At 35.3% G+C, this 14,105-nt stretch overlaps 1 protein-coding gene across 2 annotated transcripts in view; it reads right to left on the bottom strand.

The window, feature by feature from the left end:
- The window catches only part of LOC103040847 (gamma-aminobutyric acid type A receptor subunit gamma3), a 186,250-nt gene that overhangs the window by 65,036 nt on the left and 107,109 nt on the right, over positions 1 to 14,105 (bottom strand). For both annotated transcript variants that reach the window (XM_049479838.1, XM_007249106.4), the window contains exon 5: positions 202 to 422. In XM_049479838.1, coding sequence (XP_049335795.1) covers positions 202 to 422 — 221 coding nt within the window. The remainder of the gene's footprint in view (positions 1 to 201; positions 423 to 14,105) is intronic.

Genomic DNA, 14,105 nt, shown 5'->3' with positions numbered 1-14,105 from the left:
GTAATTATAGAAGTGTTTTTTTAGCACTCATACATGGTCAGTTGATTTGAAAAATGTACACAATTTAGAAACAAGGAGGTGGTCAAAATAATCTGAATAGATAGTGTAAATTATTTAAACATTATAAAGTGTTAAAAGTACACCGTATTAATCTCAATATGTCTCAATACGCCACTGACAGATGTCATATGACTGACTTACCTCAGGGTATAAAGTATTTTCCCATCATTCCATATTCTAAGCAGCTGATTGGGCGTCGTAATCCAATGCGAGTCTGCGTTCTTGGAGTTTCTGAAGATAGTATCAGGCACCCAAATGAGTCCAACCATATTGCTGTTCAAAGTAAGTATTTTCATTGTGCTGTTGTATCTCAGTCGACTGTCTGTCCACGTCTGGGCGAAGATGATGTCAATCTGATACTCCTGCAAAAACAAAGAATGGGAGAAAAAGCAAACATGAGTTAATGAGGGTAATAAGCCTGCGAGGGTTTATCTCATCATTAGCGATATAATGGGTTTCAAAACATCATCTCGCCTTTAGCGTTTTAACAGCTTTTGGTTGTTCCAAGAATAATATTCCATGAACAAGATCAGACCGAACATGCAACACACCACACTGCTCTGAATTATTATTATTTTATGTTGGGCAATTTCCCATAGGAGACATTCAGCACTGTGCTTTAACTACCTCAGTCCTAGTTTTTGTTTTTGTTTTCCATTTTCACTATGTAGTTCTCCTGAGGGCTAGAACTCAGCCTAGGGGTGGGCGATATGGCCCTAACATAATATCATGATGTTTTATGGTATTTTTGTGATAACGATACTCTTGGTAATATGGCAAAACACTGAAAACATTTTTTTTCAAGAATACACTACTGCAGCAAAATTAAAATAAAAATAAAATTCTATTATAGCATACAATATATGTAAGGGGTTGGCAATAGGCGGCATGAAACATTTGGCCCCGTGAGTTTGTTTGAACTATAATGAATGATAATAAAAAAAACAATAAAATTAAAAAATGCTTCTCTGGTGAGCTTTTATGTACATTTCTCCCCTGTCCCTCTGTCGCGCTCAGCATGTCCGCCATTTCTCATTTCTGCCCGTTCTATGTCTCTCTATCTACTTAGAAGGGTTTTTTTTTTCTCCAGCTGTGTCCCAATTCATTAGCCAGGGCAGCGGTAGAGTATTGGACCATGACCCTGAAACACAGGTTTGATCCCGTGTAAGGAGCGGCGTGTTTATTTATTTATTTTTTCCTTTCTTTTTCGATTTACCTGCTTTGAGATGAAATGTTCTGCAAATAGGTTCAACAACCCTCTGGGCTGGAGAGCTACTAGTCTGTAGCCCTCCATCCCATTACACTTCATTTTACAAAACAGAATTTTTGTTGTGACCTGCCACATAATGGCTTGGAAAATAAATGACCCAATGGCCAAACTTAATTGCTGACCCCTGATATATGATTTAATATGGAATACCCCAACTGAGATATTAAAAAAATGCTAAAATTTAATTACATTTGTAACAGAAGTCAATGACCCAGAATGTCATGATACTAATAATAATGCACTCCTAATATATCTATATATCCAGGATTAAAAAAGTAAAATAAATGATCCTGAACAGATATAATCTGTCTCTACTAGATATATAATGGGATATTGGTGATATTATTGCATGTGATGCAATGTATTGATGGCACACCCCTACCTCAGCCTCACCATCTAAACTCAAAACAGTGTTTCTATTAATGCAGGCAGGCATCGATCATCAATTAATGACTCAATCAATCAATCAATCAATCATTGCTCCCTGCCAAACATGCACAGGCTTGGACCCAGGTCAGAATCCACTGTGACTTGTTGTAATGAGGATCATGAGGCCCTCAGGCAGAACGCAGGCAGGCAGGGAAGACCCTGAGAAGTGACCTGGCTAACAGACACAGAAATACCCTATGTTTTCCCTTCAGCTTTCAAGCCATTTCACTGTCTGCACTCTCCAAACCATTGTGGACATTTCACAGGGCCAGCGACGTGTGCTTGTCCACAAAATGCGATGTTAGGACCCGAGGCTTTTCATGTGTTGTCCCGAGAGACTGCCGGCCAACTCCTGAGTGCAGCTTAAATAATGCATGGGCCGCTAGCCCTAGCCTTCAGATTTACAGAGCAACCTGTAGGCTAGCTCTAATACTTAATCACATCTATCTCTCTGGTGACAGAAAAAAGTAGAGTGAACCATCTGGTATTTATATTATTTATTTCCTACAGCTTATAGTAGTTCATATGTTTTTGGGGCATGGTGAGCCTTACTTGAGACTAGTTTCCTTACTTATACACTGTAAACCCATACATTGTTTAAACTCAAATGCATTAAGTCTGCTTTACATAAAATTGGATATTTTCATTATGAGTTAGATGAACATTTGTGGGCACGTATACATTCAAACAGAGACCTTTGAGTTCAGTCTGTTTGGACACAGAGTTTCTGACACTCACCATCAGTGTGTAGTCATTTCCCCTTCGGTAAACATGTAGGTCACATATTATAATTAACTGACATGCCTCTAGATTCTTCATTTCCAGGCTTATAGTATGAATATTTGTAAAACAAATATTTAAGTAAAATGAAGCTTAAATAAATTGATATTGCAAAAAAAAAAAAAAAAAACTTTCTCTTTAGTTGTAATAAAATAATGATTTAAGATAACTTTTTTAAAGTAAATTCAACTTATCTGGGCTTACAGTGTACTGTAAACCAATTTATAATAATTGAGTTTAGTCTAGCTTCTTTTTCATTGGCTTCTGGCACAATCTATTTGCATACTGGGTGTTTCCCCTCAGTTTCTGACACTCACCATCAGTGTGTAGTGATTCCCCCTGGACTACCTTAGGTAAACTTGTAGCAATTATACAATCATATTTATTGTGGTTAAAAGCTTTGGTTTTTGTGTTGTAAACTGTAAGAATAAGCAGCTCTGTGTTGGCTGTGCTCTTTCTAGTTAATTTATGTGAAATAATGAAAAGTTAAAGAAAAGACTAATAATATATGTTAATTCAGCTTAACATTGATGTTTATATTAATTTATTTTTTAGTGGTATCCCTTTAATTTAGAATTGTTGGCTATAAAAACAAATTAAAATATGCATATGCTGAGTGCAAACAACTTAATGTAACAATGTTACAATAAACCTAAACATGTAAGACAGACCGGTTGTGCAATAGTGTAATAGTATAATGCAAAAATGAATAATGTCAGGAACCAATAGTTATATCATCATTGTTCAATGAAAAACAAGGATCTTCAAAACAGAGATTTTACATAAGAGAGATAGGACATTCATAACTTTCAATGGACATCAATGTAAAAAGAGTTTATTTTAGGCAATTTTTGGCTATTTCTATTGGTCCACAGTTTGTGTTTTTGAATTAAGTATTAAACTTTAGTTGTACTAAGTTTGATAATATACAGTTACAACCCACAAGAGTTACTGTGCTATTTAAAGTCAGTACAACTTAACTAAATTGAGTAAATAAAACTTACACACATACACATTAGACAATAGGTAAATATAACATGGAAAAAGCTTTAAATTTAACTTTTTCAAGGCAGTTTCCCAGGCTTTCCTAAATTATAATAAGTAAAACATTTTACAGTGTATAAACTCTATGGGTCAGTTTCCTAGACAGGAATTTAAGCCCAGTCCTGTACTACACAGCATTATAAACAGAGATTTTTTCCCAAAAGTTCTTACTGCTTTTGGGCATTCATAATTGGTTGAAATGAAAATGAAATGATGCATTATGCACACAGTAACTATGTCTCTAGTGGCATACATATTATATGCAAAGAAAGAAGATTAAAAAAAATGTTTTGTCATGGATTTTTGTTCCTGTCTGCAGTACAGCGCATATGCCTTTTTAATGAGTTAGATCATGTTCCTCTTCTGTGTTTTCAGAGTGTACTCACCACATACGTAACACAATGTGTCACGGCCACTGTGAATTACTTAAACATTAGTAAACTGAACAGAATAGCACTTTTTGTGCAGTATTCGCTCAAATGTTTATGCATGAGTAAAAGAAAGACATTCTGCTTTTTCTCCGTGCGCCCGGCCCAGAAACAGCCTGAGTGCACAGCCAGCACAACATGTCCAAATTACACTGGAACTCTACACAAAAAGCTTAGTACACTGGATCCAGAAGAAACAAGATACTTCCTGTTTTCAGACACTGATGGTCTGTCGACAACAGACAAGAAGACGAGCATGCAGTAAGATAGCTGGGTCACTGTAGAGCTGTGAAACCATGTACATGTCAGTTTCTGAAAAAAAAAAAAAAAAAATATATATATATATATATATATATATATATATATATATATATATATATATATGGAAAGGTATGTTTTCTGTATTTATAACTGAGCTTTTATGCAATACGATCTTTCAGATCTAGAGTGGCACAACAGTCTAACTGCTTGCTCATCAAGTGAAGAGAGATCATGGGCACTATCTCACAGCCTGCACAAGGCATGTTGCAATGCTCATTGCTATCTTATACCTTGCCAACAGTCCATTTTCACACATTTTGCCTGCATCATTTAAATAGCAACAGTGTTTGTGAATATATCTACGTTGATGGACGTGATGGTCTCAAAATTAGCTGTGCTATCTTTGCAATGGAAAACACAGGTGCACCACTGACTGAATACAACCTGGGTAGACATCAACAGTCAAATGTTCATTGCTATCTTGGTAGAGAATTGTCAAAAGCCACGTGCCAAACGCCCACACACAACTCTTGCTAGTAACATATGCATTTATTAGCTCAACTTGACTCAGTTAAGTCGTAAATATTTAGACATTTAAGTTTATTAAACTTTACTTAGTCAAAGCTAGATGACAACTTGATTTAACTTAACTAGGTTTTTAGTATATCTTTAAGGAACTGCCAATACTGAGAGTACTGTTACAACTAGAGACACAGAATAAAGGTAACATGCTCCTACAGCCTACAACACTGAGCCCTAACAACCAACACATACAATGTTTTTCACACTAATGTATGACTAGGATAAGGTAGTTTTGGGCAACAGACAACACAAAGATGGCAAGTAAGGGAGGGGCCACACCCATTATGCAAATATATGGTGCCAGGAGCCTATAGGAAAGTTGTATGAACAAACACTGTAGAAAGTTTTCAGGGTGAGGTTCTCTGAATTCATTATATTGAGTTGTATCGGCCTGTAAGTTCACTCAAATTGATGATATTAGTTTTTCTGACTAAAACACAAAATCACTTTTTTTAGAGTACAAACTGAGGGCACAAGCCCAAAATTTTACGTCAACAATAAACAGAATGAACAAGCAGGTCAATGTTGGACCTGTCCAGGTAGCTGCTCTAAACACACTGATGGTTTATTGCATGTTACATCCCAAAATACACCCATGATTAATTAAGATAATTGGTACATGACTTTTGTGTGTTTCGAGCCGCACATGCCATACTTTTCCTGTCGTTACGATAGCAAAGACACACTGATGTGCCCTAAATCAAGCTGCATAGTGCACAGTTGATGGCTCACCTATCACTCTATAAAATATTATTTTGTGTTTTGAACTAATTTTATCAAGTTGAGTGAACTTACTGGTCAGTACACCTCAATAAAATGGGTTCAATCTGAAAACTTAAAAAATCTTATTGAGCCAAAAAAGAAATTTCAACCAACTTTTAGTTTACTACAAGTGTCAATACTATTTCTCCAGTGTTAGTTCATACAGCTTTCTCATAGGCTCCTGGCACCATATGTTTGCATATTGGGAATGGCCTCTCCCTTACTTACCATCTGTTGCCCAAAACTACCTTATCCTAGGCACTCCTTAACCCCAAAATACATGAAAAAAGAACAGTTTAAATTAACATATTGTTGTGTGAATAACGCTCAGTTAAGTTGAATAAACTTACCTGATTTATCATCTAGCTTTGCCCGTGAAACTGTATATATTTTCAACTTAACTTAACTCAGTCAAAATCATGACTTGACTGAGTTAAGTTGAATAAACTTACATTTCTATATATTTACAAAATGATGACTTCTGACTTTAAGTTGAGCCAATAAATATATTTTTTCAGTGCATAGATCTAAAATAGGACCCCATAAGTTTATAAGACTGGGCATATCATTAGCTTAGGAATGTTCTAACCTACAGTGCTGCTGAATTGCACTCTAAGCACTGTATGCACTCTATTAAACACTCATACCTCATACCTGCCTTTTTGTGATCAGTAATACTAAATCCTGCTTTATCCCACAATCTTGTAAACCTCAAACCATGAAGGATAGAAACACATTGAAATGCAGTGTAACCTCATCTGCTTTAAGGTTAGCTATGACTAAAATGAGGAGGAGGTAATCTGAGGTGTGATGCAGGGTGGCCGTGTCATTGCAGGCTATGTTTAACTACATGTTTGCATGTTTGCCCACATTGTAATTATGGCACAGTCACGCTAGTGTTAGCAGGTCAGCATGCAGGCCTACATGAAATGATCCAGTGGTGAACAGCATTTCTCTTTATTTGGACTGGATTAGTCTCGCGTTAAGATTGAGGAACTGTTTTGAATTTCGGCTTGTTTTGGAGTGTATCTAGTTAAAGTACTGCTGAACTGATAACTGAATTTATATTTTATGACGAAGGAAAAGCCATGCAGGTCTGATGAGCTGAGACTTTTTTTTTTTTTTAGATTTTTTGCCTCAAAAAAGCATCTAACTTCAATCACAGAAAAAAAATCCAACGTTTGATTTTTTTTTTTTTACCTGATTTTGGTTGCATTTGGTTTGATAGTGTAAACCCTTTACCAACTCAAGTCTTTAAGAGTTGTGTACTGTATCCAAGGTTTAGGTTAAGACTAAGATTTTGAGGGCGTCAATTTGAATAACCCCCCTTTCAGAGACTTCTTTAGAGACTATTTTTAATTTTTTTTGTGGAGTGAATTTTGTTTTACACAAAAAAAAAATTAATCCATAATTACAATTTTAATAATGAAAAGGAAAAATTGTATATTACCTATATTGTTAGATACCTATTTTATGCATGAATATTTAGCACACCTCGCTAACGTGAGCTTTTTAACGGAGTGAAACACTTGCTTAGAGAATAAATATAACATTAAACATAAAGTTTGTATAAAATGTAACTGGGAAATCTGCTGCTGCTGCTGTGCGCTGGAAGCTGTTTGCTCCCCGTGTTTGGAAGAACGATTGAGACTGAATGGTCAGTCTCAGAAGAGGGTTCAGGAAACCCGTCAGTCCAAAAAAAGTGTGCCAAAAGCAAAGGAGAGATTCCAGAAGCAAAAGTCTTTAACAGAAAAATCCAAGAAAGTTCACAAAAACACAAAAATATAAGCAAAGACTGACAAAAACCAACCTGAAATAATTTTCAAATTTTGTTGTAAGTTGTAATTTTTCAAACTGCAAAGAATAATAAAGTAACCAAGTATATTTAAAAATATGTATTTGCCAAAAAAAAAATCTATTTTGAATTTGCAACATACAATTTTTTCTTTTGATTTTTTACATTTTGACTGCAGATTTTATTTTTTTTTTTTGGCACAAAATTCACTCCATAGTAGGGGTGGGCAATATTATATCGTATAAAATATATCATGACACAGAAATATCATGATATTAAAAATCCATATCGTGATAATAGGGCTGTTCTGTCTTAAAAGTAGTCTATTATTTACTGTGAAGCTTTAGGTGTATTTATTGTATAAATGTTTTAGTTTGCAGTTTATATGCATGCACTAAATATTCTGCAATATTTGCTGTATTATATTATTTTATGCTGTATTATTTATTTTGCCACATTATGGTTATGCTGTTATACTCTTATACTATATTCCTGAAATGAATAAATTATTTTAGTTTTCCTATATCGCCAAGTATATCGTTATCAAAAATACTCTGAAATATCATGATATTATTTTAGAGCCATATCGCCCACCCCTACTCCATAGCTCTACACTGCTCTAAACTTCTACAGTGTACAGTTACAAGCTTATTGTTAAGAGCGATGTGTTGCTGGTGAGCAAGCAACACTGTCCTTCCTCAGCTGTCTTATCTTGATTTAATGTGAAGACTCAAAACTGGAAGTCTCTTACTGTAATCGGCTTCTCCTCCAGCAGAACCGATTTAAAAACTCTCATCAATTTACCAAAGAAGGTGCATGTGAAATTACAGGTGTGAACAGCTATGCATTTTAAAAAAAAAATCATTTGGAATCAGATCACCCAGGATACATGTTAATACCAGGTATGAACTGGTGCTAAGATGAGCTCAGTGACCGCTGGCATAGACAGCACAAAAATGATTATGTTCCACACAGTATTAAAGACGGTGGACTCCAGGAATGTTTTTCACTACCAAAAGAAAAATCCACAGCACCAAGCAGTGAGCATGGTCAGCAGAGATACTGTGACCTGTAATACATTCACTACTTACTGCATTTGCAACATGGCTGTTCCATGAAGATAGTGTGGCTAGCTTAGCCATGAGGAGGACTTTACTTGTCTGGGACTCCACCCCTGCTGGAGCAGAATCTTTCACAGGGAATAAATGTGTGTTCTCCTCACATTTGGAGCAGTTATTTGTCTCAGTGGCCTCAAATGGCTTCTTTGCTGCTTTACTGTGAGATAAATAAGGTTGTTAGAAGCTCACAAGGTGTCCTCAAGAGACCAGAAGCACAGACCTGCTGCTGCAACAAAAAAAAACCAACACTTCCCCATTGACTGATCAGCTCTGTTTACTCAGGACTCCTTAGAGTGCACAGTTTCTCTACTGTGGTTCTGAGTAGAAACTACCGAATTAAAGTTTAATGTCTGGCACTGATTTGGCCCTGTTAGTCAGTTTACAGCACTCTGAAGCTTTACACTCTAAAAAAGGTGATTTTGTGTTTTGGTCAGGCAACCTAATAGTATCATGTTGAGTGAACTTACCGGCCAGTACAACTCAATAAAATGAGTTCAGACAACTTCAACCTGATTGTTGAACCAACGTGATTTCAACCAACTTTTAGTATATTAAATAGGGGTGCGATGAGACACTAATATCACGAGACGAGACACGATACTGGGTTCACGAGAACGAGACGAGATTTAAAAATAAAATTTTAAAGAAAACTTCAAAAATGAAAAATGGCTTGAAAACTAGAGTTTTATTTGACAAAATCATATAACGCAAACTTAACAGACTGGTTTCTCTCACACATTCATTCTATAAGAAATAGAAATAAGAATAAAAAATAAAACTTTTCTAAGTCTTATATAGTGCAAACAATATATGCAAACCACAACCAGTCATATTAAGCCTATAATTTGTGCTTTTTTGTCCTAAATCTCTTGTAATTTAACTATGCATAACTATAACCAGTCATATTAACTTAGACTTTTTAGACTTAGACTTCATTTATTGTCATTCTTAATACACTCCTGTACAGAGAACGAAATTTCGTTGCATTGACTCGCAAAAAAACAGAGAAAAATTAATAAATATAGCATGTAAGTAAAATACAAGATATATGAAAATTTAGCAGCATAAATATTAAGTATAGATATATCACATAGATACACAATGTACATCTGCAAAAATATACACACCTCTATGATAGAAACATAAATATCTATAAATAAAGTGACTTATGCAGTTAGAAATATGTAAAGTGTGAAAAGTAAATACTAGCACTCAGATAAGCATATGCTTGAAGTGCAAACAGAGACAGAACTTTTTTTTAAATACAGTACAGAGCTTTAGTACAACTGCCTATGAAACAGTCACGTGCATGATTTACTTACAGTATTTACATATGGTTTGTGTCTTGTTGGTCACTCTGTTACCGTTTATTGTTTCCACTGGAGTCAAAGTGCAGCCAGACATACAACTTAAAAATAGCAGAAGCATATTCTATGCAAATGCTCGTATTTTCCTCTTCTGCTGAGAGCTGCTCTCACTGCTCAGCCATCACACTCTATCGCTATCGCTACTGTGTTGCCAGATCCCTCTTAAAAAGTCCACACTAAACTGGTTTTTCCCCCCGCAAGACACGTTTTAATCTTGCGAGATCTCGTCACACCCCTAATATTAACATTGGGTGTGGCCACTTTCTTACTTACTATCTTTGTGTTATCTGTTGCCCAAAGCTACCTCATCCTAGTCATGCAGTAGTAAAATGTATGTGTTCATTGCCAGGTCTCTATGTCTCTGTTTAGGCTGTAGAAGCAACTTAACTTTATTCTGTGTTCCTAGTTGTTTCAGTTTTATGGTAATAGAAAACAATAGTGATAAACGGGTATTTATTATATATTTATATATATTATATATAAATCATCTTTCTTTCTTTGTTTTAAAGATGTTTTTGGTACTTAGCTTAAATAATTTATTGATTGGTTTTAAACCATAATGTCAGATTCTAACTAGATCCTAAATATTAGTTGAAAAAAAATATATTAAAATATATTAAGGTGTAACAAATTAGAGTATTTTTATTAGGTTGGTCCAAAGTATCTTTTTTTCAGTGTACACTGTAAACCCACAGTTAGTTTGAACTCATTAAAATTTTACATAAAAAAGACTTAATTTGTTTATTTCCAAATATTACTCAACTCTTTTAAATTGGCTAAACACTTGTGAGCACATTTATATTCAAACAGAGACCTGAAGTTTAGTCTGTTACCATTGGCAGCTTCTTTTCCATTGGCTCCTGGCACAATCTATTTGCATACTGGGTTTGCCCCCCAGTTTCTGTGTGAATCAGTGTGAAGTGTGAAGTGATTCCTCCCTGGGCTACATTAGTTAAACTTGTATGTTATATAGGAAAATGATAAACTGGCTTTTTTTTTTTTTTTACTGTATGCTTACTTTTTTGAACTGTAATAAAACAATTTAAGATGTTCTATTTCTTTTTCATAAATAAATAAAAAAACAAAACAAATAACTACAAATAAGTTTTCTTTTACCTAAACAGAAAGTCTGAAGTAAAAGTAATGTGCGAAGAATCATATAAATCATATAAATCAGTTACTTTATCTTTTTAAGTTCTCTTTTTTTAAGCCTCACCTCTTAAACTCTTAAAACTGTTAACTGTGTAAAACATTTGAATGTCATTAAAATGCTGATCTGTGTGCTGATATGAGCACTGAAGAGAATAAATACATTTTGCCGAGCTGCGTATTTACAGACAGGGGTGGAAAAAGCATCCCGACTGTTTGCACAGTAAACCCGGCGAGGCTGCCGCGTCGTTGTGAATGAAAAAAGGATTTTTTTTTACAAGGGAAACAACTGGCACTCCTGTGCATTCTCCACAAAGATCCTCCTGCCTCATCAGAGCTGTGTTTCTGGGTTATTATTCTGAGGCGTTTACCACAAAAGTTTCTTTTTTGCTGTTGTAGGCAAAACACTCACCGGAGACATCCCACAATGCTCCAGTGCCCAAATAGCTGGGTAATGCTCGGTGTGCCTGCCCTATTCCTTATTCATCCGGGCTTTATTTCCCTTTCCTCTCGCTGAAATGATAAATGGCACGAGGACTTTAATTAGAGCTAAGGGAGGAGAAGGGCCGGATGAATCTGCGTACAGGCAGCTCTCGCATACAAATCAAAGGCAGGAGCCTCTCGCAGGTCGCCCAGCCCGGCCGCGGCCCGTTTACGTCGAGCGGTGTGATGTCTCTGTCAGGCGTAGCGGCATTACCTCCCTCATTCTGATTGCTGCAGCTGAGGGAGCAGCCCGGTGCAGCGTGGGAAATCACTCATCTGCATGCAGGTCATTTCAGAGCATGACGGGAAGTCGAGCAGAAAATGATTCCTTACAGGCCAGAGTTCGGGCCACACCGCCTGCTGTAATGAGTTATATTCCTCCTACTCTGCCCCAATTTAAAAATTAAATATGAGAATATTTCCCAAGTGAAATAGAATTTAATAGATTTACAGCCTATTATTGAGCGGGACAGGAATTTGATTTTATGGCGACAGGAAACAGCAGGTAAATTGCATTAGAGTCGTGCTCTATTTGTCTTTAGACTACTTAAGGTCCTAATGCTTGCTTTGAGAATTTGCTGTGCAAATTACAGACAGCATTAACAAGATCATGCTCTGTTCTGAGCGAGACAAAGCTAATAGAGATGTATATGATCTTCGTCTGCCTATTGCAATAACTGATCAGTGTAATATCTACAGTTTAAGCACATCTGCAGTATAATTGCATAAAAATCAAGCCTCGCCTCAGCAAAAATAACAGAGGCCTGATCCCAGATCAAATAGCAGCTGAGTAGCAGCTGAATGGGTGGGGCAATTGGCCTAGCTAAATTTGGAAAAAGTTTGAAATAAAATTGTTAAAGAAAATAATTACAGCAGATGCACTTTGAAGACGTGAAAGCGTGTGGTGTAAGTATATTTATCATTTAACAATCTGCTTGAATGTTAACAAAACATGTAAATAGCACTATGCCACTTGTTCTTGAAAATGCTTTATGGGCTGCTCTGAACAAATACTGCCCGAAAGGTCCGAATTATTATGTGGAATAATAGTTCATTAAAAACGATTTAATTTATGATTTGTTGTACTTTTTTACATTACATAATTAAAAGTAACTATGTAACTTTTACTCAAAGTCAATTTTAAATTGAGTACTTTTTTACTTTTTCTCGAGTAGATTTTTAGATGGGTACTTTTACTTTTACTTGAGTAGATTTTTAGCAAAGTAAAGGTACTTTTACTTAATTACAAATTTTCAGTACTTTTTCCACCTCTGTGCATTTCTTTGTCCAATAGTCATTTTGAATCACATTTCCTTCCATAACATGATCAATGAGATCAAAATCTGGGCATGGGTATCAGAATCAACGTAGCCCTCATTAACATTTCTGTTAATACTGTTAATTAAGTAAGCTAATTAATGATTATGAAAAAATATAATTACATAGAAAAGAGATATAAAGTATTTGACATTGATAACCTTATAATCTTTTTTTTCTTTCTAGTGGATAATAGCATGGACTTTCAGCTACAGTATGAGATAATCACTGAGCCTGTATGGCTGGTCTCAGTATTATAAGAGAACTCCAAACACAAATTAATATAACAGATTGTTTAATAGCACACAAGCTGTGACAGTCTGGGGCAACTCAAACTGCACACTCGTAATTGTTCCACTGAGCATGATATCTGGTTTAGCATGATAAATCTGTCTCACCAGAATCATGAAAAAAATATTATCATATCACTCATTCATTTTCAGGCCCTCACATGCTAAACTGCAATAAATCTATCGGACTTCAGATTAAACCTCTATAAAATATATAGGTATACATGTATTTGCTTTTGATTGATGCCATGTGTCTAAAGCTGCTGTGATGTTGGTAGAAGTTTGTCAGAGTGCACAAATTTTCAGTGTCAGGTCAGAAAATTGTGCATCGTGACCAAAGAACGAGTTGCTTCGTGACAAAGCAGGTGCATTGTGACAAAACTGAAGAACGGTGCTGCAGAAAACCCAGATAAACACCTATTATATCAGACTGTTTGGTATTTTTCCACCTGGTTTGAGATGACATTTTACACTACAAAATCTGTCTGTCCTACTTACTGAATTAATGAAGCTAACATAAAACTTTAAAACTTGCATATATTTAGAAATACTCAAGTTGATTGTATCAAACTAATATAAAAATGAAAAGTATATATAGACTTAGTTATTTTGTGTATATTTTTGACATAGTTTGAAGTTCAAAATAAACTGACCCAATTAACCCTTTCAGACCCTGCATCCATTAAAATAGGAATAGTGTATTTTCTTTATTTATTTTAATGTTTTGTTGCACATAACACTATAAACACTATTTGAGAGCCGTTGTTCATCAGAAAAGGCCATGAACGAACCATGAATGGCCAGTGAACAAGTTTATAAACCAATCAAATAGTAACTTTATTTGCCATTGAGGCAAAGTTACAGCATTTTTTTTAGTAATGTACTGTAATTTAGAACACCTTTTAATAATGTGTTTTACTGTTTAGCAATGTTTTATTAAATAAAAGGGTCAAAATGAAATAAAAAATAT

The sequence above is a fragment of the Astyanax mexicanus genome, chromosome 5 (assembly GCF_023375975.1).
Source record: "Astyanax mexicanus isolate ESR-SI-001 chromosome 5, AstMex3_surface, whole genome shotgun sequence".
NCBI lineage: Eukaryota > Metazoa > Chordata > Actinopteri > Characiformes > Acestrorhamphidae > Astyanax > Astyanax mexicanus.
The sequence above is the reverse complement of the archived record's forward strand: the minus strand, read 5'-3'. Positions and strand labels throughout refer to the sequence as shown.